Consider the following 23648-nt stretch of genomic DNA (forward strand, 5'->3'; position numbering starts at 1 on the left):
ATATCACCATACCTCTCCCTCCACTGCTGTTGTCTCAGAAAAAAGGTCAGAAGTGTGCCCCCACATCAGCTAAATGACTTTCCAGGGTCACCCGCAAGCATCATATATTTGGCAGAAACAGATATGTTGTAAAAGATGTGCAAAAAATCAGAGAAGGTACCAGTTTGTGAATTCAATTGGAAATGGTTTCTGGAGGCACATGTTTCTAACATCCCAAACTTTGCTACATTAGCAATGTCACACAACCAGCAGAAAAAAGTATACCATTTAAACAATGAGTCTCAAAGAACTTTTCCAAAATAGAAGCCTGTCTGTTCCTGGCTTTGTCATTGCAAGTGTACCACAAACTCATAGTGAAAGCAGGAGGAATGCCTATTTTCATGCTCTTTTGAAAAGACTAAACTGTAAAAATACATCCTAAAAATGATGGTGAGCAGTGGACTTACCTCTCGGTGTCTGCACAGAGAAACTGGGTGCTAGAGCACATTGGAAGGCAGTGAGCTGTATTGCCAAACTGTACTATCATGAAGTTATCAGGACATTCACAGGAATAACCCTGACCACCAGCTTTTATTAGACAAAGATGGGAACAACCACCATTGTTGGTGCCACAAGGATTATTACCTGGTAAAAGAGAAGACTAAATATTATCATACTTTGCAAATACCAGGACACAAAAGTCTCAATCTACAACAGACTGCTCTAATATTATATTGAAAGCTTAAATGTATTAAGTAGAAAAACAAAACATAGATAAGTAGGCACTTAGTGAGAGAAACATACAGGGTTTTGTATACAAGAAATGTAGGCTATTAAGCCATGATGTTTTAGAAGCTAATTTAAATAATGCATTTCAAGTCATTGCTATTCAAGGAAAAGGTGATTTACAATCGTAGAGGCCTACATTTATCTGTGTATTTTATTCCTCTGAGAAAAGGCAAAAGCTGAGGGCACTTGGGACCCTTTACAACTAGGATTTGGATAATTGCTGACCCTCTAAATGCAAATATAATTCCGTTTCCTCACCAAATGGCTGTCTGTATGGATGGTAAACATGGATGTCAAATGGCCGGTGTGTGGTGTTCACAAGAACAGTCCTGCCTGATCCATCATATTTATTGCCCTTTTCAACAGTTCTTGTGTTCCAGTCAGTCCAATATATTGTGTCTTCAAAAATTGTTATTGCAAACGGATGAGGTAAAATCCCATCATATACTGTGTGACGATGATGTCCATCCAAGTCAGAGTACCTACACAAAGAAAAGTCTGTGAAAAACATTCAGATAAATACTAAAACATCTTTATTACCTATGCTTATGTTACTTCATTATTGATGACCAGGATCATGCAATGTGGAACTGCAGCTTCTTTAGTCCCTAATGACAGAGCACTATCCTCAATGAATTCATTTTAAGACATGCGGGAAAATAAAACAGGTTATTTTAGGCAAATAAATGGAATAGAAGAACATCCACTGAAACTTAAAGTCTTCCCACAGGAGCATATATCAGCTACACCAATGAATTTTTGCACATTTACTGCCTTACAGCAAGTTATTTTTGTCACATGAGAGAATAGCTTGCCTGCATCATTTAGACTGCTAATAATGGAACACTTAAGACAATAACAGGTCTCCTGTATACCTTGGTTTTACATGTCTTTCTGATTTAGAGTCTCGTCCAATGAGATATCTTTAATAAGACTTTAGAATTTTAGTCTCACCTTGCTACAGGGGGAAATTATGAAATACAGAAAAGAAAAAGAGACAGAGAAACATACATATACTTAATATTCATTTTCAGAAAGACATTTTTAACACCTCATCATAGAAAAGGCTGCCAGAAGAACAAATGCAAAGAATAGAAGTAAATGTAAATCTAAATGTACTTGTAAATATGAATAAAATATAAATACCAGTATAAACACAAAGAACTGTTTTTAAAGTATTTCAGTGTCATGACAAGAAAAAGAATGCTAGTTATTCCTTTTTATTGATATTTCAGTGGAAATTTTCTAACATTAGAAGTAACTAATACATTTTTCTTGATTAACAAAAACAACAATATGCTAAAAGGAAATTCCATGTTGTACTTATGGACAAAATTTCAGATATCTCTTAACAATTTGTACGTCATTTTATTATGACATAACTAGTTTATTTACAGCTGCACAAGACAAGCAGGAAAAAATAGTGATTTTCTACTCAGTTTTGTTTTGGTTCAGTCAGTACACCTAGAGTTGCATAGTCAAGTACAGGCTGTTAATCTTTTCACTGTAACATTTGCATCACTTCCAGTGGGACCTAGGATGCAAATATAGGAATTAGGCTACTGTGTGATCTAGTGATTTGTGTTGCTCACTACATCCTGTCTCCAGTTTCCTAAAGAGTCAGTGGGTAGAAACATATTTATGCTCACGACATCTATAAATGCTACCACTGCGATCTGACATGCGCAGTTATTCAGTTGTTTTATTCTTTTCTGCATACGTACTCGATGTAATTTAGGTGGGCATCTGCCCAGTAGAGCTTGTCATTGGTGTAATCTATGGTGAGTCCATTAGGCCACTCTAACTTTGTAGAGATAACCACCATTTTCTCCTTGCCATCCATGCCTGCTCGTCCAATGTAGGCTCGATCTGCCCAGTCTGTCCAGTAGATCTGTCTATTCAAATAAATACTTAGAGTTAGGACTGTAGTAAAAATATGCCATGAGAAGCCATACCTTAAATACAGTATTTCCCACAACAGAACTAAAGCAGAGCCTGAGGAAGATGAGAAAAACGTTAATATATTTGTTACTTTAAGTGCTAGAGCAGACAATTGTGTGATCACAATTGCCTTTAAAGAACGTAACTGGCAATCCCACTATCTATCAAACCACACACACAACTATCAGCCTTTTAGCTCGCAATCAAGACTTCATTGTCTACATGGAACCAAATTCCACCTTCGGTTATATCTGACAGCTGTGCATATATACCTATGAAAGATAAGTTACTATTTTTCCTAAGCTGCAATTAAGATCTAATGCCACACAAATCCAAGTACAGGCACTCAAAACTCATTTCAAATTTTCAGAAACATTGCAAGACTATTTGCAAAATAGAGGAAAAGCACTCTTGAAAAGTGTTACCCATATTTTGGATGAACAACAATTGCTCTTGGGTATTGAAAGCAGAAAGTGTTGTTGGCATCCACACACTGATCCACCAGTTTTTTCCGGAATCTTCCATCAAGTTCAGAGACATAGAGACAATCTTTGTAGGCATCCACCCAGTACAATTTTCTGAAATGTTTTAGAGTTAATTAATTTTATTTTATTTACTTTTTGGTTTTGTTTACTTTGCTTCAGAGCACTCTAAACAGCAATAAATCCACTTTAAAGGAAGAACACACATACTGTACTGACCTCTCTCCTACACCACTCTCCAAATTGCCCTTTTCACTCCTGCTGTTCCAGCATTTATATTCATTACTACAAAATTCAAACTCACAGTTGCCCAGTTGAGTAATAACGTATTATTTGCCTATAAATCCCTAAATCCCCCTTCTCTTTCCTTCCTCTTCCACCAATAATGGCCAGCAAAGAGGAGGAGGAAAACAGACATGCAGTGCGATGGTGAAGAGGTCTGTAAACTATTAGAGAGAATCACTATCCATTCCATGCTGCCACCTCTGCTCTTAAACAGCAGAATAGCTGCCACGTTCTCCTTTGAAAATTTCTAATAGGTTTGATGGCCTAATTTAAACTCCACCTAGAATTTTCTAACCCTTCTATTACTTTGCCTAGGAATTATACACAGCTGTAATGAAAGAAATCATGCAAGCTGAAGCAATTTTTTTTAAAAAAACTTGCAACAAAACAAAGCGCATCATTTAATTAGAACTACAGCAGGGTATTTTGAAAGTGTCTGCAGAGGAGGTCAGCTCCAGCATCCACAGGCTCGTTTCAGAAATAGCCTGACAGATACAGCCTCTGTCTACACCACCCTGAGCAGTATTATTCTGACAAGAAGAGAGGAAAAAGCAGTCTTCCCTAATTTGCACCTCACGGCATCCCATCCTCCTGGCCTCTCCCTGTACTGAAAGTGAGCAGAAAACCTCATCTACCATTGTATCAGCCTTCAGCCTTTCTGAAACACCTAAACAACAACTGACTGAAGGCATAACTAATGGTGGCTGAAATAATTCAACAATTGTATTAGTAATGAAGCAGTATGACCACTTAATCTAAAATTAGGTTTTCCTTTCCTCACCTCTCCACTGATCATAAAGCACTTGTGACTGCTAGCAACACTGATTATCATCAGGTTTATAGACAAAGTGGTTTAAAAATAGAATCTATTATATTCACATATGCATATCAACATTCTCATATCCGTTCCAAATTTGACTTTTTGAACCATTCTCATTTTGCAGAGTCTGAAGTTATTTAAACTTTTCGTACGGATAGTACTGCATTCAGAAGGCAAAACCTGATGAAACACAGTCAAGAAAACTGTCAGAGGCACATAAGGATGGAGTTTCTATGGGAGTAAATCAGGCTACTTTTGGACACACAGCAGGCGATTAAAAATTACCATAATGCAAAGCACTTTCCAATTACCTCACCCTTATATTGCCATCCCTACAACAAATTATGTGGATCAAGTCATTTTACTGTTAGTTAAAGATGTATTTTTCAAGAGCAAAAGAAACATGATCTTCACATTGGTCCAGGAGCTAAATTTCATTAACGTTTGTTCTTACTTCATTGGAATTTAGTTACCTATGGTAACATATTGTTTATGCATAAAGTGAAGCCCGCTGGCAAAGGAATAAAGACCCTAAGTTCAGAATCCCTACTCTATAGCCACATGTAACATCCCACCTGCCTGCTTGCTTCATCTCTTCATTAGTGGTTTCCTAACAAGTTTTTCCCATGAGTCATACACACAACTTTATTGTTGATGAGAGAGCAACTCTGATATAGCCTCAGTACAGTAGATATGAGAGCAATTAAAGAAAAGTGTTATGTAATGTATTATAGGCTGATGAACAGAGCAGTTGTATAAGACTGCATCCACAGCGTAAAACTATTTCAGCACTCGTTGGGAATTTCATCTGAAGTGGGAGAAAAACGCTAAGATAAACTCCCTCGCATGTGATTTCCTTAGTAGCCCAGAAAGACAGAAAATGTATTTTCTTACCTGCCAACCCAGTCAACAGCGATACCTTCCCCGTTGGGCACATCATCACTTATCACTGTCTCCTTATTTGTTCCGTTTAGGAACATTCGTTCAATGACCTTCCTCCCCACATCAATCCAGTACAACCTCTTTTCCACCCTGTCAAAGTCCAGTGCCACCACATTTCTCAGTCCTTGCAAAATGAGAGAGTAAGACTGGCCATCTGCTGTGAGATTTCTCAGATAGTAACGGTTGCTAAAAATAAGGTATGGGGAGATATTACTATTTTGCCGGCAACTTTTTCCGTCAGGCTCCCGGATATAGCCTGGGGCACACTTACAGATGTAGGAGCCAGCTGTGTTCTCACAAATCTGGCTACATACTGATGGAGTTTCATTGCACTCATCAATATCATCACAAGTTCGTTTATCAGACATAAGTTTGTATCCTGGATAACAAGAACAGTAGAAACTTGTCTGTGTGTCTGTACAGTCATGATCACATCCACTGATTGAAGGGTCACTGCATTCATTTATACCTGAGGAAGGAAAGTTCTAGTCAAGTAACTAGCTAGGAGAAAAATAGTGCAGTCACTTTCCAATGTACCCTCTCTGTCACTCTGTGACCCCTTGGAAATGCTGAATATTAATCTGAGCTGCTATAATGAAGGAGCAAGAAAAAGAATCTAATATAAAATAATTTTAGCTCTTTTGAGGTCTGTCACCAAACACACTGAGTGCAAAATATACACTTAACGGCAATTGGAAATCTAAGGGCAATACTTAATGTATAAGCTATATTTAGTTTACATAGTTAGCTAATTTTCACAGTTTGTTAAAACATTGTATAATAAATGTGATTTAACTAAAACAAAAAATTATATATATATATTTCTGATAATCCTTCTGAGAGACCACTATGGAACAGATATGATTGTAATTAAGCAGCTGCTATAATAGTCCATTTTTTATAAACTGCCTAAGCATTATAAATTAAATAAGACAGTAGAAATAAATCTACACATACCACACCCTTTTTCATCACTATTATCTAAGCAATCATCCAACCGATTGCAGATTTTAACCATTTCAATGCAGTTTCCGTTGTCACATTTAAAATGATGGGGAGAGCAGGTCGCTTCTGGTGTACTACAGAGATGTTCCAGCTCATCAGATTCATCACCACAGTCGTTATCCCCATCACAGATGTAGGCCTTGGAAATGCAGCGCCCATTCTGACAAGTAAACTGGTGCTGTTGACATGGTTCATAGACACATCCCCTTTCATCACTGCTGTCACCACAGTCATTCCGCCTGTCACATCTGAAAAAGAATGAACACTTTTTTCAGATATAAGAAGGCAATGACTATCTTTAGGGCACATGGATAGATACAATCTGCTGATTTCCAAAGCAGGTCAGATATTATTGGGTCCCATGGAAGACTTTCAGAAATCAGGGTCATATTATATAGAGTCTGATCCTGTGAGTCCTGATTATATTCCCTGTACACATTACAAGCTGAACAGAATCACCCCAAGAGAGGCTACCATGCACAATAAAAGGGATTAAATGCTAATGGTGAGCTCTGGGGACATTAACAAGGAAAACTACAAAGCATTTTCAAGTTAAAACTAATGTATAAATGCAGAGCAGACAAATAGTTTCATTACAATATGCATATCTACTTAACAACTAATTAGAGTGAAAAAAAGGTTGAATTAGCTCCTTCACTTTAAGCAAATTTTGAGAATTTCTGCAGCATCTCAGTTAGTCACAAACCTGTAGGTGTTTCGGATGCACAAGCCATTGCTACAAGTAAACTCATTTACTGTGCAAGATCTTCGTGTGCAGTTCTGGTGTTCATCAAACGCATCACTGCAGTCAGCATCACCATCGCAGACCCATGCCCGAGGAATGCACCTCCTGAGCGGTGGTCGGTTGTTGGCACATGTGAACTCTGCTGCTGTGCAGTTGCGGTTTGCTGAAAGAAGAGCATATTCATTGAATGAAGCAGCAAGTTACACCCTGCAACAGCCTCCCCCACCACACGCACACACAGCCTGGATATACATCCTTAGTCCACATTAGAGCCATGCATTGCTGCACGTGCAGAGATAGATACCACTGGACCCTCATATACAAAACTCATGCTCTTTCCCACTAATTTTCACTGTACATTTCTTTCCCTGAAAGCTGACTGGAAGCCGAAGCACTGTAGGATTCCTTAGGCAACGCTGGCAAGTGCGGAGGTCTGATTCTCGTTGGATTCTCAGTACAAGTGTTTCACACACCTGGACTGATTCTCTAAACAGGTATTAGGACTAGGTTCTCTATCCCCTGTTTTCTTCAAGGTATTCTGTGTTCCAGGGATCAAACAAAGGGAGTACCATTGCAGTTAAAACCAGCAAGGACTGCAAGCTTATCCAGCTGCTGTTAAAAGAATCATGGGGCAGGCTCAGGCTTAGTGAACCTTCTCCTCTTTTTTCACCCTCTAAACAGCCAGGCTTCTTTTCCTCACTAATTTTTAAAGCTATTATGCCAAAAACGTGGAGTTAATAATATGCACAATATGCACTGCATGATGATGAGAGAATATCTCCACTGAAGCGGTTATTCCTGCCAAGATCATACAAAAAACCCAGGTTAATTATAGTTCAATTTGAACTCAACAGTTCAAAGAAGAGTAACCACAAAATCAGAGCATTTTTTAAACCAGTAAAATATTAAATTCTAATTCAATGGAATGAAAACAAAAGTATAGTAAGAGTATACTCATGCTTAATGTGCACCTTTATGGATATAAAAATTGGCAGAGGGTAGGGGCTAGGGGATTGGCTGGTTGTTTTCCAAGAAATGTCTGCAGCACAAACAAAGAAAGTGCAGTACCCATTTGCATTAAACACTTACCACAATTGTGCCTTTGATCCTCATCGCTCATATCCCCACAGTCATTATCACCATCACAGATCCATGTTGCTGGGATACATCTGCCATCATCACATCTGAACTCAGCGCTTGAACAAGTCCGCACTTGGGGCACTTAAAAAATGAACATAGTCACACTGACTGTCAAGCTAACCTGCACTGAGGCGGGTATTGAATCTTACGATAACAAAAGGTAAAATAGAAGTTGAAGTTTAAGCGTAAGAGAGTTAAGCTATAAGCTGGAAGACATCTTCTTAAGCTAAAGGTGCAACCCTAGCAGTGTGCAAAGTGAGCTATCAGCCTTGGTTAAATCATAGAAGACTCTCTTCTGCCTTCTGTTACACCAACTTTTACAGTGAAAAATAATGACTATGGTGTAATATCAACTCTCAGTTACTGCAGTTACCCCCCTCCTCCTCCTCCCTGGAGATTATATCTTTTCACCTTCTTATACCCTCGTCTGCCTATTATAATCTGCTTCTATCCTACATACAGGATTAATTTATTGTAATTCTATGATACTCCACCTCATACCGTTCCAAAAAATGTTCTCCCGCATCCTATGTGCCTTCAAATGCAATACTGCACACGCAGTCCCTTTACAGCATGACATTTGCTTTTATAGCCAAAACAACACAAAAATACTTGCTACCTTTTGTCCCTTGATTCACCACCATCACAGCCTTATCAAGAGATAGGAGGTTATACATTAAGAGCAAGCAACTGTGGCAAATAAAAGCCTTTGTGTTTCATGCACAGCTTTAAGTATTTAAGACTTGAATTGCTCAGAGACTCAGATTACTTAGACTAGGTGAAAAAAAACTCAGAAGATACTTATTTTCCACCCAGTCTGGATTCAAGCTGCTGCCTACAATAGAAATTACTGATTTCCCATAACCCACCATGTAAACTTACCACAAGAGGCAGGTTCATCAGAGCCATCAGCGCAGTCTATTCCTTGATCACAGTACCAATGAGCAGGAATACAGCGTCCCGATGTACAACGAAACTCACTATTTGTGCAAGTCAGTGAGACTGGAAGAAAAAACCTATGTATGACTTCTTTCTTTCTGTTACCTTTCCAACTTGTTTTAAGTTGCTTTTGAGTCCATGTTATGCAAAAATATTACAGATCCCAAAAAAGAAAGAGAAAAAATTATGCTAGGAAGGATGTCTTTTCACAGCCTGTCTGCAAAGAGTACTTTGTACAAACTAGCTTGATCTTTGTGTGCAGAAAATGGGCTTAATTCTCTGCTTGGGCATAGGTATCAGCTAATAAGTAGACAGAATTTGCCCTGGAAACAGGATTGCATACAGCAACTGTAGATGATCTATGTTTACAGTTTGGATTTGTGCACACGAATATCACCACAGTCCAATATACTCATTTCTGCAGTCACCAAACCAGGTGGTAGCAGACTCCATGTTTTAAAAAGGAATCAAATGTGCAGTAAAGAAATAATATCTCATGGTAGATAATGCTTTTCTTGTTCTTTCACTGATTTTTCTTCACTTCCAGGTAGGAATCTTTTCTTAATGGCAGTGAAGAACAAACTGTAACACTGAACAGTTCCAGCTAAGCACAGTGCAAATATTCCTTTTGCACTTTGGCTGAGCCCCTTGATCTCAATCATTTCAAGATAATGAAAAGGTCCCAGTCTGGCCTTTTAACTTGCTCTTCTATGTACTTTCAATGATGGAAATCAAAGATAATTAACATATTGCTCATTAATATCTTACAGTTTCTTTCATCTCCGATTCTCCCTTCCTCTCCCTCTTTCTTGCCCATCACCACTTCTCAATTTAAGTAATTCAGCAGTGCCGCTGGGACAAACAGTAGAAGGGACAAAGCACACCTTTCATGAGTAGCACATATATATATGTCTGTATATATAGCCACACATTTTTGACACGCAGCTGTCCATAGATAAAAGCGACCACATTCTGTCTAAGGAAAACTGAACTCATATTTTAGAAAAATTATGACATAGTTAATTCAAGGCAGGTACCTCTAGGAAAACTAGAGAAAGCAGAAACAATCCACTCAGGCAATGCCAAAGAGAAATTCATTACGTTTTACAAATGGATCCAGAACATTTTATATGGGAAAAGTTGCTTTGTAGTTAAGGCTGAATGAAAACTGGACACTTTTATACACTAACTGGAAGCTACAATGAATCATATCCTAAGGTATACATAACTAGATGAAAGAGCTAAAAGAAATTACATCTGAGACAGTATACAATTTCATTTGATTAGAAGGACAAATAATCCAATGTTAAAAGTTCCAGAAAAAGCCAAATTACCATAATACTTAAGTGCCAATCACCTTGTAAAACCATAAAGGATACAGAGCAGAATAAGCAAAAGAAATGATCCCTCAAATGCTGTGTAAAAATGCTAAAAAAAAATTATGATCCTTTTTATTGGATAAAAGCTTGATTCAGATAATTGAGAGCTAATAATAGAATGCATCGTCAGTATTGCAAGAGTAGACCTTTTGAGAACAGAGGTAATTAGATCAAATATAAAGAGCAGTGGAATAAATTACAGAAGTATAAGAAAAGTAACAGAGCACCTATTAACTTACCACAGTGAGTCGGACTCTCATCACTCATATCTCCACAGTCATTATCCCCATCACACAAATACGTTCGAGGAATGCAGATATTTGTGCTTTGACATTTTGTAAAACCAGACTGGCAAGTGCGCTCCGCTTTAAGGAGGGAGAAAAAAAAAAGGCAAAAGTTCTTCAGAGCTTTTCTTAAAACCATTAAGCTGTATCTTATTGAAAGATACACAGTATTGTTAAAAAAGTCCCATGTCACTCACTTGCTTACACGCACTTACGCTGCTTGTGCTATATGCAAACTATTAGACAACTGCTTGTCTTGACAAAAATCCTGACAAAACCAAGGCCAATACTTGGAGATGAGGAAATGTAAACTGACATGTATTTACACCATAATGCTGGCATTTGCAACCAGCTGGTACTGTATCAGTCATCACACCAACCACCAATATTCCAGGAATTTCAAATAGTCAGATTTCACTGATAATAAAAAAGTCACAAATAATATATTTTAAAAAATAATCAATGTGCACAAAAATGTAAACAAAACAAAATGTCTTTACATACACATTGCACTAGTTTCCAGATACAAATTTTCCAGAGAAGAATATAATCTTAGTGCAAAGGCATGAATAGTTTGATTAACTGCAATAGTAGTCAGTATTAAACTAACCTCAGTTTACATCTTAAGGAAAACAAACATAACTGATAACTTTTTGAGAGCTATAAGGAATATATCTTTAAACAGAACAAATATAAACTGTGTGTAAGAGTCACAATACACACCCCTGATGATTAAATCGAACATAATTAATATAGCATGATACAAAGTAAAAACCCACTGTCAAACTCCAGGTTAATCCTGCAAAAATATAAACCCTGCATCCAATTAATCTGAAATAATATTTTTAAAGTCCATGAGATTACTCACAAGACCTAACATTAATCATTACATGAGCATTTGTTGCATCAAGGTAGACTATTTAAAGCAGCAGTTATAACATAGCACCTTACAGTATTCCAGAATATATTTTAAAAATTCTATTTGCTTCAAACACCACACAGCAGAATCTGCAATGTAAATGAAGAAACTGAGCAAAGGCTGATTTTGTCATAATTCTTCATACACAACATTTGCCTCTTCTTTAGTCTAAAGAGTCAGATTCAAATATGCACTAGGTAATTAGGATAAACTTACGGCAATTTCTCTCATCTGATGTTCCATTATCGTAACAGTTGTTTACTCCATTGCAGACATACTGTAGAGATATACACCTTCCATTATTGCAAGTAAATTCTGTGTGGGAGTCACAAGTTCGGAACAAGCAGCCAACCTCATCGCTGTTATCCCCACAGTCATTGTAGTGGTCACAGCGGTAATGATAGGGTACACATCGCCCATTACCACAGGTAAAAGCTGTTGGCTGACAAGTATGGAAAGCTGCAGGAAATAATAATAATAAAAAAAATAAAATTATATAAATGGATAAAATGTAATCTAAGTCCTCTGACAATATAACAAGTAAAATCACAATGTTTTTACCTGCAAGGGCAAACACAGCTGCAAAACGGACTGCATGAAAAGTAAAATACATATTGGAATTAAACAAAGTAGAAATTGGCTAAACATGATAAAAATTCAATACTGTAGCACTTTTGGATTCTAGAGCAAATCGGCTCTAGACCTCAGAGTCAGACCTGATCAGACCTCAAGTCTACGAGCAAGCAAGGGATTGTTTCCAAACTACAGCCACAAGATCCACGATAAAGCCACAAAAGTCATAGGAAAAAACAATACAGGCAAGACAGAGTCTGCATAGCTTTCTCATGCAGTTATTTTAAATGCTTACCACACACACTTTCTAACTCATCACTGCCATCACCACAATCATTGTCATTGTCGCACTTCCATCGCTCGGAGATACATTGCCCATTAAGGCATGTGAAGAAACCAGTATCACACCGGGTACCATTATCCAGAATACAGTGCTTGTTATTATTGGCTAAATACCAGCGACCTTCAGAGGGGCACTGACATTCTGCACCAGCTGGACCTGAAGTTATGTTTGACAGTTAAAAAAAAAAGGGGGGGGAAGACAAAATATTAAATAAATTTAATATTGATCCTGTAGATAGGGTTCTACGAAACATTTCACAGCTCTAACCCTGGAAAAGGCAGTGAAATTCTCACAGGTCCTGTAAGATCTATCTGCTTAGATAGATGTACAGCGACTTTTAGACAGATTTTTATTTCAGTTAAGCATAAGCAAACCCATTCAACCCCCCAAGAGTTGTTTCAGAGTTCCACGGACGAATCAAGATCAGAACGTGGCTTGGAGTATCTTAATATTTGCTTGTTGTACAAATAGTTTTTGAGTGGCAGCAAGATTCTATCTTGAGGTTCTATCCCTTGAAATCAAAACAGTGTTTTCAAAACTCCATTCTGACTTCCTAGCCATCTGAACCTGTGACCTGTTGGAGCACTTTGACTCTCCTTACACACGCACAAGCAGACATACAAGACAGGAGACACATCAGTCAGGTCTCACCCCAATATACAGCTGATGACAGAGTATGTTTCTCCGTCATGCAGTCCGTGACTTAAAAGGACACCCGCCCCACAGCATAGAAAGAAATCAATTTGTACTATCTTCTTAGTAATTGCCCAACATTTAAAACAAGACAGTAGGAACATTAATTTTGGAAATTAATCATTCAGTAAAGATATAATAATATCATGCTATAAAGAAACAGTGACCCATAAAGATTTTTAAAATATGTGATAGGAAGCATCTACTCAGTATTTGGTGTATAAGTACATTTTCCTAATGTAACTGTATGCTGCACAGCTCACTTCATGTCTAATCCTAGTGGAAAAAAACGTTAAAATCCCACAAAACAATGTTTTGGGCTAAATTAGAGAAACCCATAATTTTTATTTACGAGGATTCTTAGATAGTCCACACGTGTGCTAGCAAAGTATGATGACCTTGAATGGCAATCATTTTGATTGCATTTATAAATTTAAATAAAAATAAACATTTGAGAACAATAAGAAATATTTTGGCTAAACCCACATGCCTAAAACTGTTATGCTACTACCTCTAATACTGGCAACACTAATAGCTTCCAGTCATCCAGAAGAACAGCTTACCTGGTGCACAGATGTGACTGCAGCCACCATTGAATTGGTTGCAAGGGTTGGTACACTGCTGCTGCTTATTTTTTGCCCAGACGTGAATATCCATTGGTCTTTCTGGGAGATTCATGATCATTACTGTCTGATCTGAACCATCATACTTATTAGCTCGGTAAATGCTACGCGTGTTCCAGTCCGTCCAATATATGTGCTGATCAAACAGTGTCATTGCAAATGGATGCAGAGCAGTGCTAACAATTACTTCACGATTTGTACCAGTGAGAGTGCATCGCTCAATCTTCTGCCTAAAATAACAAAAATTATTACATCTTAAAAGAAAGAAGTCTTTTAAGATGTATAAAGCCATACCCCAATTAGTCCTGCAACTACCATCTGCCATTTTAGCAATGGGTACCAATACGTAGGGTGCTCTTATGAGTTAAAATTCTCAAATTTTCCAGTCTGTGGCTTCAATAGCTATGCAGAGTAGCAGCTCTGTAATACTGACACAATAATGTACCAGAAGTAATCCAGCTGAAAACTACATGAGAGAATACACTTTTGGAATAAGTATGATTTAAACGAATTGTACCAGGAGAGAAAACCAACAGTCCCATGAAATGGGACACATTTCCATTTCAGTTTTACCTTCTGCAGATTCAAATCTACGCAATCAAGTAATACAAGCAAATACATGAGACTATAAATGTGTTTTCTGCTATTTCTCAGATAAGAAATTTCCCTTTTTACAAAATGGAAAACCAATTCTAATATATCATAATCACCATACACTTATCATCTAATAGCCATAAATATGTATCATATGATAAATATTTCTTTCTAGTTGATCTTCCAGCTTTTATTCTACCTTAAGGAACACTGTTTGCAATGATAAACAGATTTCCCACAAACAGGACTTCAAGGAGTCTCAGAAAATCAGAGTTAAACTCCAAGTTCTGAGATAGACCTGTCCTGCTCTATGTGAGCCATTCGTTACTCACAGAGACAGCGGTACTGACCTACAATGACCTTGTCTCTGCCTCTCCCCTTTAGTCATTCCCAACTTTAGCAACCACTTCAACAAAGGTCAGTGGAGAAGCAAGATAAGACATGCTGATGCAGAGTAGAACTGGAGACTGAACAGGCACTATTCATGCAAGGACATTATTTCTTAACATTGTTTAAAAAAATGATGGTAAATGTTAGATGTTTCCTTTACCACACAGTCTGAGACAGGCAGACTGTGCAAGAATAAAGCATGAGAGAAGAGAAAATGGTGGATGTTCAAAAGTTATTTGCAATGAGGGTAACCAGAGAAGGTAACCCTAAGTAATAGATGGGGTAATTCAAAGGAAGAAAAAGAGCTTGAGAGAAAAACATCAGGATGTAATTAAATGCTGAAAATGAGGTATGGTAGTCATCAAGCTGAAGACAGTAGAACAAGAATGAGCACAAATAAAGGCTTTTCCTTGCCTTCAGCTCCCAGCAACTTGCAGTTCAGTCACATATGGCAAAGCTGCCAACTGCTTACTGACAGAAAGATCAAGTATGGCATCATCCAATGGCACTGCTCTTAATACTCGCCTCTGAAGAGCAGGTAGAGGTAAGGCAGCGTGTATGCCTATGCATAAAAACATAATGCCTAAGAAGTGGAGTGGTGTTTATGGAATATCAATGGAATAGAACAATTCTCTAGAAGGCTGTGGCACCTTTCACATACAAGCTTCTGAAAAAGACCTAATAAGAATCACAGAACGGCTCTATGGAGGGTAGAGATAAGGAAGCTATGGGACCGAAGACATCATACTTAGTGATGCTTTTCCTGCTAGTCACTTCTTTCTCTTTCCATCACTGCATGGCCAGTAACTCTTGCCTGTGAAGTCAGAAGGGTTAAATGTTGGGTTTGGATTCCCCAAGCAGAACCGCCAGCCTGTGTCTCAAGCAAGCAAAGAAGTTCTCACAGGAACATAGAAATGCTCCACAACTTAGCATTAGCAGCAAGAAAATAACTTGAACTTGTTTTATCTAACCTCAAAGCAACTGTATGTTTACATCTGTGCTAGAGACAAAAATGTAATTATTACCAATAATTATATGTGTTTAAGGCGCTTACTAGACTGCCAGTATTGGCTGAATAAGAATGGAAAAGCTAATGAGAGAAGATGAGCTGATAAGAAGTTTCTCAATAAGCTGAACAGCTCATCTCCTTTGTTATCAATGGTAGGAAGGAGAAAGCTGCATTTCATATAAGCAGGAGAAGAAAAATTAGAATCTTAGTAATTATTACAGTAGTAATAATAGGCAGACATTTTATAAGGCAAAGGCCTTAATGTAAATAAACAGTTGTGGAAAAAGTGCAGGAAGGCACTTTTATATGAAATTGCGCTTCTACAACAGAAAAGAAGCTCAAATGCGACTCTCCTGCAACATAGGCTCAGGTAATTTCCCTCTTCTATGCCACATGGAGCCTTTTAGTCTTCACATTGTTTAAGCATATGCTCCCCTACCTCCACTAACTAGAGTCTGGAAAGAAAAGAGGATGTCTTATCTGACATCTTGCATTCCCCTTAGAATAGAGGGTTCCACTACAGACGCCCTGCCCTCCTGCCCAATATGAATCCAAAGAACGCTTTCCTCCCAGAAGATGCCATATAGGTACAGACCAGACCATAAGAGTTACTACAATACAGACATCACTTTTCCGTCATAGCAAAGGAGCCTGCAAAAAGTTTCCTTTTTGCAGCCTTCGTCACAGCCTGCAAAAGAGCTGCTACGCTGAAGGAACCAGAAGGAAAAGGTCTGATTGCTTCAGTGAGTTCTCTGAGATCGTGGGCGAATTTGAATGGATACAAACTAAATTATTTTTAAAAACCTTCCTATGCTTCTGGTGACATAAATTAAAGGGTAGAGTTCTGTCTGCTAAGCAATAGCAAGAACATCATGCCAAACTCCATAGGTGACAGCCATTAGCCAGGAGCAAAGAATAATCAAAAACTTGCACTGGGATCGTATTTCTTACTGAAGATGCTTATAAAAGTTGTGAAATGAAAGTAAGATGAACAAGCTGCCAGTGGGTACAAATGCCACAGAACAATGGACTAAATGTACACTGTGGCATAACAAAACTTCTTCTGGCACAGCAGTTCCACATCAATATCAGTCTTGACAATGCATTACTATTAAGTAACTCTTAACATTCTATAATACAAAGTATCCAATTGAATTAAAACCCTGAAAAACAGTTTTAAAAATTAGGAAAAATAAATAATAGACCTACTGAAAAATAACCAAATGTATACTAACAAGTGTGTTATCAATACATACAGATTTGCATCAGCCCAGTACAGCTGCTCTTCTTCATAGTCCAGGGTAAGCCCATTTGGCCATACCAAATCGGTGCTCACAATAGGTGTTCTGAAGTTCCCTCCAAGTGTAGCTCGTTCTATCTTTGCATTTGAACTCCAGTCAGTCCAGTACATATACCTGTCAATAACATGATTGCAAGGTTATATTTGCAGGAAAAAAAGCTCCCAAAGCTCTTAACGGCTCCAGGGTATTTCTACACTGGTGTCTCTCGCTGAAGTGTGTAGTGCAAAACTAGTGGAAAAGAATGTCTTCCTCTACTGTGGCCCACATATACAAGGGAAATTTCCAGCATCGGAGAGCTCTACTGGAGTGAACTTTAGAAATGTTTTTCCAGCTCCTATAGAAATACAGCAAAGTCAATTAATCTGTTTGTCAACTTTCTTCATTTGAAATACAGTATAAATAGTAATGACATTAGAAACACAGTATAAAACAGTAATGCCCCCAGCCTCTCAGGGGATGTTTTGATAGTGAAACAAGAATTCTCCCGAGGCATTCAGGAAATAGGACAGAAAAAGGGGAAGATCACAGAAGCCTTTAAACAGAGAGATTGCTTGGCAGCACCACCTGATCTGATTATCATGATATGATATTCTCGAAGAAATCTCAGTTTCAAAAAATATCCTCTGTTTTTCTGCCTTACGCAGCAAAAGGAACATCAGTCTCATTTACCCCCAGTACGCGGCTCTCACTTGCACTAAGTGGAGTCGCATGCATTACATATTCATAAATGTTCTAAAACTCTCAGAAGAAAACTCAAATCCCTGAGGCCGAGATCAGCTTAGAAAACTTAAACCTGAAGAGTTATATCTAGGATGGTTATGCACAGCTGGAACTTAGGGCTCAGAACAGGAAGTATCCGGTCATCTTCATGGAAGTCTAAAACATAGCTTCACCTGCAAGTATACAACAAGTGCAACACATACCCTCTGCAGGGATCTAACACAACAGCTCTTGGCCGTGGAACGCGGGCAATCACTGTGCGGTTAGAGCCATCCACAGACATTGAGGTGATAGTCTGATTGAGGTAGTCACTGTAGTAAACTCTGTTGTTGATCCAGTCAAAGGCTATGCCATCTGGAGTCCCCAGGTCTTAGGCACATGCAACCAAACAGAGACACGTGCAAGTTCAGTACAGTTTCCTGAGATATTGCAATACTCTTTGCCTATCGTAACGAGGCAATACCGAAGACGTCATTGAATAGTCTTTTGGCATCAATGCAAAGTTGTCCATTTAAATATCTAATAAGATCTTATCTAATAACTAATACTTAGGGCTCGGGTAGTCCTGTAGCATTACATAGACCTTTTCCTTATATAGACCTAAGTTCAGGTTACTATTCTCCAAGTAAAAGGAATCATCCCTCACTCCATAACACTCATTTACTACATGTCATTTCAATTTATTACACATAATTTTATAAAAATATAATAATATTTAACCAGTTTTCTATTTCTATTTCATTGTGGTCAAGATGAAATAAGAAGAAAAAACTGATGAGAAGAGTTGAAGGGAACATTTCCTCAAATATCTTAACCAAACAGTCTACCTTGACCATTAGCATAACAATACCTGCTAAGCTAGGACTAGGTGCTTCAGTCCATTTTTTCAGTATTGAATTACTTTGTATCACATTGCAGTGCACTTACCAGATGCAACTATGGTTGGAGAGCCAGTTCCTGAGTAAATACTAACATAACTGATTCTTCCTGTTCCTGAAGGATGACTTTGTGTAAAATATATTCGGTTGTTTATGCTGTCAAAATCCAGGGCCACTGCAGTTCTCAAGACATTGACTGTGCGGAAGGGAGGACTGTGGTTTTCAGGATCGAGGTGGATACTTCTGAGGGCATTCTCAAGAGCAAAAATCAGGAAATCATCAGTTGAAATGGAACACCTCTTGCCATCACTGTCAAGTGTTCCAAAGGCACAACCACATTTGGGTGTTGGCGTGTCAGGCAGGGCAAAACACAGATGAGAACAACCTCCATTGTTGTTCAAACAAGGATTATTGTTGACATCAAGGGGTGAACGTGACTGGAAATGGGTGTTGTAAATGGTAACATCCCTTAGCCAGTTGATGTTGTCTCGTATTACTGTTGGCTGATCAGTATTGCCTGGCTCCTTGCTGGCTTGGAAGACTTTTTTCAGGTTCCGATCCACCCAGATCATAGAATTTCCAAAGATGGTGATACCATACGGAGTTGGATATCGACTGCCATAACGTACAATCTCAACATCACCACCATCAGGCTGAATTCTTGCAATCATATCTAAGGAATCGTCCACCCAGTAAATGTAGCCATTGCTGTGATCTATGGCCAGCCCACGAGGTGTGACAACGCCCTCAGACACAAGAACTGTTCTGTTTGTGCAGTCAAGAAATGCACGTTCTATCTTCGGATTTTGCCCATAATCTGCCCAGAACAGGTATCTGTTTTTGGGGTCAACTACTATGTGCCTTGGCATATCTATGGTAGTTTTAAGCAGAACACGGCGATAAGTTGTGTTTAAACGCAAAACTTCTATAAAAGTCTCTGTCAGGAATGCATTCGTAAAATAAAGATTTCCTGTATTTAGAGAAGGAAAAGAAACCAAAGTAGAAAAACAAAACAGAAAGTTAATAAATAGCATTAATATGTGAGAAACATGAGGATAAAATATTAAATCATAAAATTAATATCCATAAACATCTTAGAAACTGTATGCATAAGGTACTTGCCTACACTTTGAGGAATTAGAAAGAAGACACACAAACTGACAACAGTCACTTAATTTCTAAATCCTCATTGACTGCTATGAGGAAAATCAGTGGTATACATTCAAAAGTGCATTAACTGCAGTTGTTCTTTAGGTGTGCTTTTTTTTTTTTAACCTAAGTCTTTAGCTTGCCCTTCCCTACTCTTGTTCCTTCACTTTTCACAATACACAACTACAAAAAACATGTTATGGCACAGCACTGTATACAGTAACTAAATTAAGTGTATACAACAGATATTTATTCTAAAACTCATCCCACCAAGCCTATTAATCAACAAAAGAACTTTTGCAAACATATATATAGTACATGTACATATAAAATAAACGTATTAATGGCAATGTTCAGCTACTTAGAGTTGATGAACACTTTCTGAAGAGTTAATATTTCAATTAATCTCTAATACGTTTAAATAGAAACAGGAAGTGCAAGTAGGAAAATTAAAGCTCAAAGACAGTATATTTCTTTTGTTTTGTTTACTTTTCATTATAATTCATATGATTTGTACACAGCAATCTGAGGGCAGGTGAAAGGTTGTTCATTCTTACTCTTAGCAACGTCATCAGACAACTTTTGAGCACTCTTCTCTGGTACATGTTTTTCACTATGTCAATAAAGCATAGCAGTGTACTGCATAACAGCTACTTACGAATACGCAGCCAAGACAGACTTAAGACAAATATGAAATCATCATGAGAGAAAATGTTCTATACATCTGCTCTGATAAATTTTTATTTTCACACGTGTATATATAGATATATATATATATATATATAAACAGAAGAACCATTCATTATTCCTGTTGCTTTAAAATCAATCCATAGACACACAAGTTCAAATCATAGGACTTCCATTCAAAATAGTTCCACTAGGATTTGTTTATGGTAGTCTTAAAATTTTACAATCTGTAAAGAATAACTTTCTCCTAAATTCAGCTGTGCTTACCTGCTACCCAGTCAATTGCAATGCCACGGATCCCATTTCGTCCTATTCCATTTGTTACAACATTTCTAAAATAAGAACCATCAGGTTTGATTTTACGTATTGCATTCTGAGAAGAAATTGTGCTACTGAAATCACACCAGTAAATGAAACCAGAAGGCATGTGAACATCCACATGAAGTGCATTTCGTCCTGAAATATTTTGAAAAGTAATAATTAATTATCTATGATATAAACTAACTTATCTAAAATGTGCTATGCCAGCAAGAAATGCCAAAATATTAGGTATTATCAGATTTTTTCCTACTCTAATATTCACATACCTCTTCCTGCCAGAGGCACCATGGCTTCAGAGTGATCTGATGTCTCTAAACTAAACCCTTTAATTGCAGAAAGCATCGAAACAATCACAAATGAACTGTATGGGGAACAGGTTCTGTTATCAGGATTTAGCTGAAAGCCGGTAGCACAGGCACAGGAGAACGACCCACCAGGTACAGGCAGGCAAAGCTGCTGGCAAACTCCAATATTATTACTGCAGCCATTTGAGGAACCAGCAGAATCTGCAAAACACACACATGGTAAGACATAATAATCTGAACTGTGTCATCACAGACCAAATTCTAACACTTGCTTATTATTAAGAATCAGCTGACAAAAACAAAGATCTTAATCACTGTACATTTTGGCACCTAAGTGTTAGCAATGCATTTGCTGGTTTCTTGTCATCTAAGATCAATAGGGCCAAGACTCAGATAAAACGGATATATAAATTTGAAGCCAAAGTAACCACATTTGTTGTTTAGTCAATATCGCATTACATTTAGTCAATATTTTTGTAAAACCACATGTGCTAATAGATGCCTAAACTGGATAGTGAAACATCTCTATACCAAAACCAAGTAAAATGTTTCTGACACTTTTCCTGAAAGCCTAATCAAACCATTTCCTTTGAAAGAGCACGTATTTTGTCTCTGAGGAAAGTTCAGGTTTTCACAAATTGAATATCCTGAAACACCTCTCTAGCAAATACTTACTGTCTCTGTAAAACACACGAAGGCACTTCAGTCTTGGGACATTATCTCTTATTACTACTTTGTTTGCTCCAGTGGACTTGTCAACTCGTTCAATAACTTCATAATCTCGATCAGTGTAGTACAGAAAGGTGTCATACACAGCAATTCCCCACGGTTGAGAAAGATGAACCACCAGAGTCACACGACTTGTACCATCCACATTGCCTTTCTCAATCTAAGAAATCAGTTTAAAGCTTAATATCACATTTCTTATAATAGAAGTTCAATGTTACAATACAAAATCAAAATGCAACATATGCCACTAAATTTACTTCATGCATGAGATGTCTACATACAAGGTAGGAAGGAAAGGGTCAGCAGGATGCCAACAATGATTTCACGTTTATCCTTCAATTTCACCACATATTTTTTAATGGTAATTATAATAGCAGTTGTTCAGACTTTGCTCAGTCATGTAACTCCCAGTTACATGCGCAAACTAAAGTAACTGATTTACTCGTGTGAACCACAGATACAGAGACAGATGAACAGGTAAGAAAACACTTATTAAACAAATGTCTCCTACCACTCCTGTGCTTGTGACGGCCCAGTACAATTTTTGTTCCTTAATGTCAATGGTAATGAACTCTACATGGTCAAGGTTGCCAGTGAAGAGGGTTTGTATGCTCGATCCATCCATGTTTGCACTGGCAATCTTTGCTGGGACTCCACTGTCAGTTCCCTGGTCTGTCCAGTACAGCTTCCTGTAACACACACATTATCACATCTATTAGCTAAGTTGATAATAGAGATCAAAGGACCACAGTTACTTGAGCATATGCTTAAATTCCCCTCCTTTGTCAGCCAAAGCATATGATCCATCATATGCAGATCAGAGATCAGGCCAGAATGAAGAAGAGCTCTTATTTACAAAAAGAGAAAAATGCCTTTTTTTCCCAACTAAAAATAATGCATATTAAATAATTTTTAAAAATCTATAACCTCCCTTGTGTCAACCCACAATACCAGCAGCAGGTAAACCCAAGAGAGCATTAGGACTATAACAAGAAAGCAGGAGAACATTAATTCTGTTTCACAGATGGCTGCTAGCTTTCAAAGTGATCTTGGCTCCAATTTGGAATTAAAACTACAAGTTCAAAAAAATCTATATGAAACAACATTCCATTATATAGCTCCAGGGAATATGTGCACCGCTCTGGCCTCAGCTGCTGAAGAACGTCTAGGGCACATGGCAGTCCAACTCCCAACTCCGGGTCAAAAAGTCAGGCGTAAATTCATCTGAAAACCTGCCAAGTCGCCAGCAGAACTGTCTCATTTATTACTGTACTGTAATTTTGAAACAATAAGAAAAAAAATCATATTGCAATTTTGAGTACTCTGCTGGGAAAAAATTACAGCTCTTTTGGGGAGAAAGCAGCAAAATCGTATTTAGCACTATGCTATTTAACACGTGACATTCTTCCCACGTAATGTCTTTCTACTATACATAGGCCTCAGGACAGACATCATCAGATATTATAAAGAAAATCCTTAGATTTCTCTCTACTCTGGGTTCTGAATTTCCAGAAATTTTTTCCAAAATCATAAAAATCTAAGACCCCTTTTTTACCGTACAAGCATATGGTAAATTAAGGAGAACAAACATCTATGCAACAATTTACAAAGCTATGCAATTATCTCCTAGGATTTAAAATGAATAAATTCTGCACAAATACGAAAAAAAATAATTTCAAATCCA

At 37.7% G+C, this 23648-nt stretch overlaps 1 protein-coding gene across 5 annotated transcripts in view; it reads right to left on the reverse strand.

Moving 5' to 3' along the window:
- LRP2 (LDL receptor related protein 2) overlaps positions 1–23648 on the reverse strand; it is a 128265-nt gene that overhangs the window by 28719 nt on the left and 75898 nt on the right. For 3 of the 5 annotated variants that reach the window (XM_054070467.1, XM_054070466.1, XM_054070465.1), the window contains exons 37-57: positions 22476–22653; positions 21911–22124; positions 21197–21436; positions 20877–21065; positions 18823–19743; positions 18099–18264; positions 17131–17289; positions 13822–14111; positions 12518–12721; positions 12211–12240; positions 11866–12108; positions 10686–10811; positions 9011–9130; positions 8078–8209; positions 6950–7151; positions 6196–6491; positions 5191–5707; positions 3135–3287; positions 2493–2663; positions 1027–1250; positions 447–624 (exon numbers count right to left, since the gene is read on the reverse strand). In XM_054070467.1, coding sequence (XP_053926442.1) covers positions 447–624; positions 1027–1250; positions 2493–2663; positions 3135–3287; positions 5191–5707; positions 6196–6491; positions 6950–7151; positions 8078–8209; positions 9011–9130; positions 10686–10811; positions 11866–12108; positions 12211–12240; positions 12518–12721; positions 13822–14111; positions 17131–17289; positions 18099–18264; positions 18823–19743; positions 20877–21065; positions 21197–21436; positions 21911–22124; positions 22476–22653 — 4953 coding nt within the window. The remainder of the gene's footprint in view (positions 1–446; positions 625–1026; positions 1251–2492; positions 2664–3134; positions 3288–5190; positions 5708–6195; positions 6492–6949; positions 7152–8077; positions 8210–9010; positions 9131–10685; positions 10812–11865; positions 12109–12210; positions 12241–12517; positions 12722–13821; positions 14112–17130; positions 17290–18098; positions 18265–18822; positions 19744–20876; positions 21066–21196; positions 21437–21910; positions 22125–22475; positions 22654–23648) is intronic. The other 2 variants (XM_054070468.1, XM_009555564.2) reach the window with 1 other exon arrangement.

Source organism: Cuculus canorus, chromosome 6, assembly GCF_017976375.1.
Source record: "Cuculus canorus isolate bCucCan1 chromosome 6, bCucCan1.pri, whole genome shotgun sequence".
NCBI classification, from domain to species: Eukaryota; Metazoa; Chordata; class Aves; order Cuculiformes; family Cuculidae; genus Cuculus; species Cuculus canorus.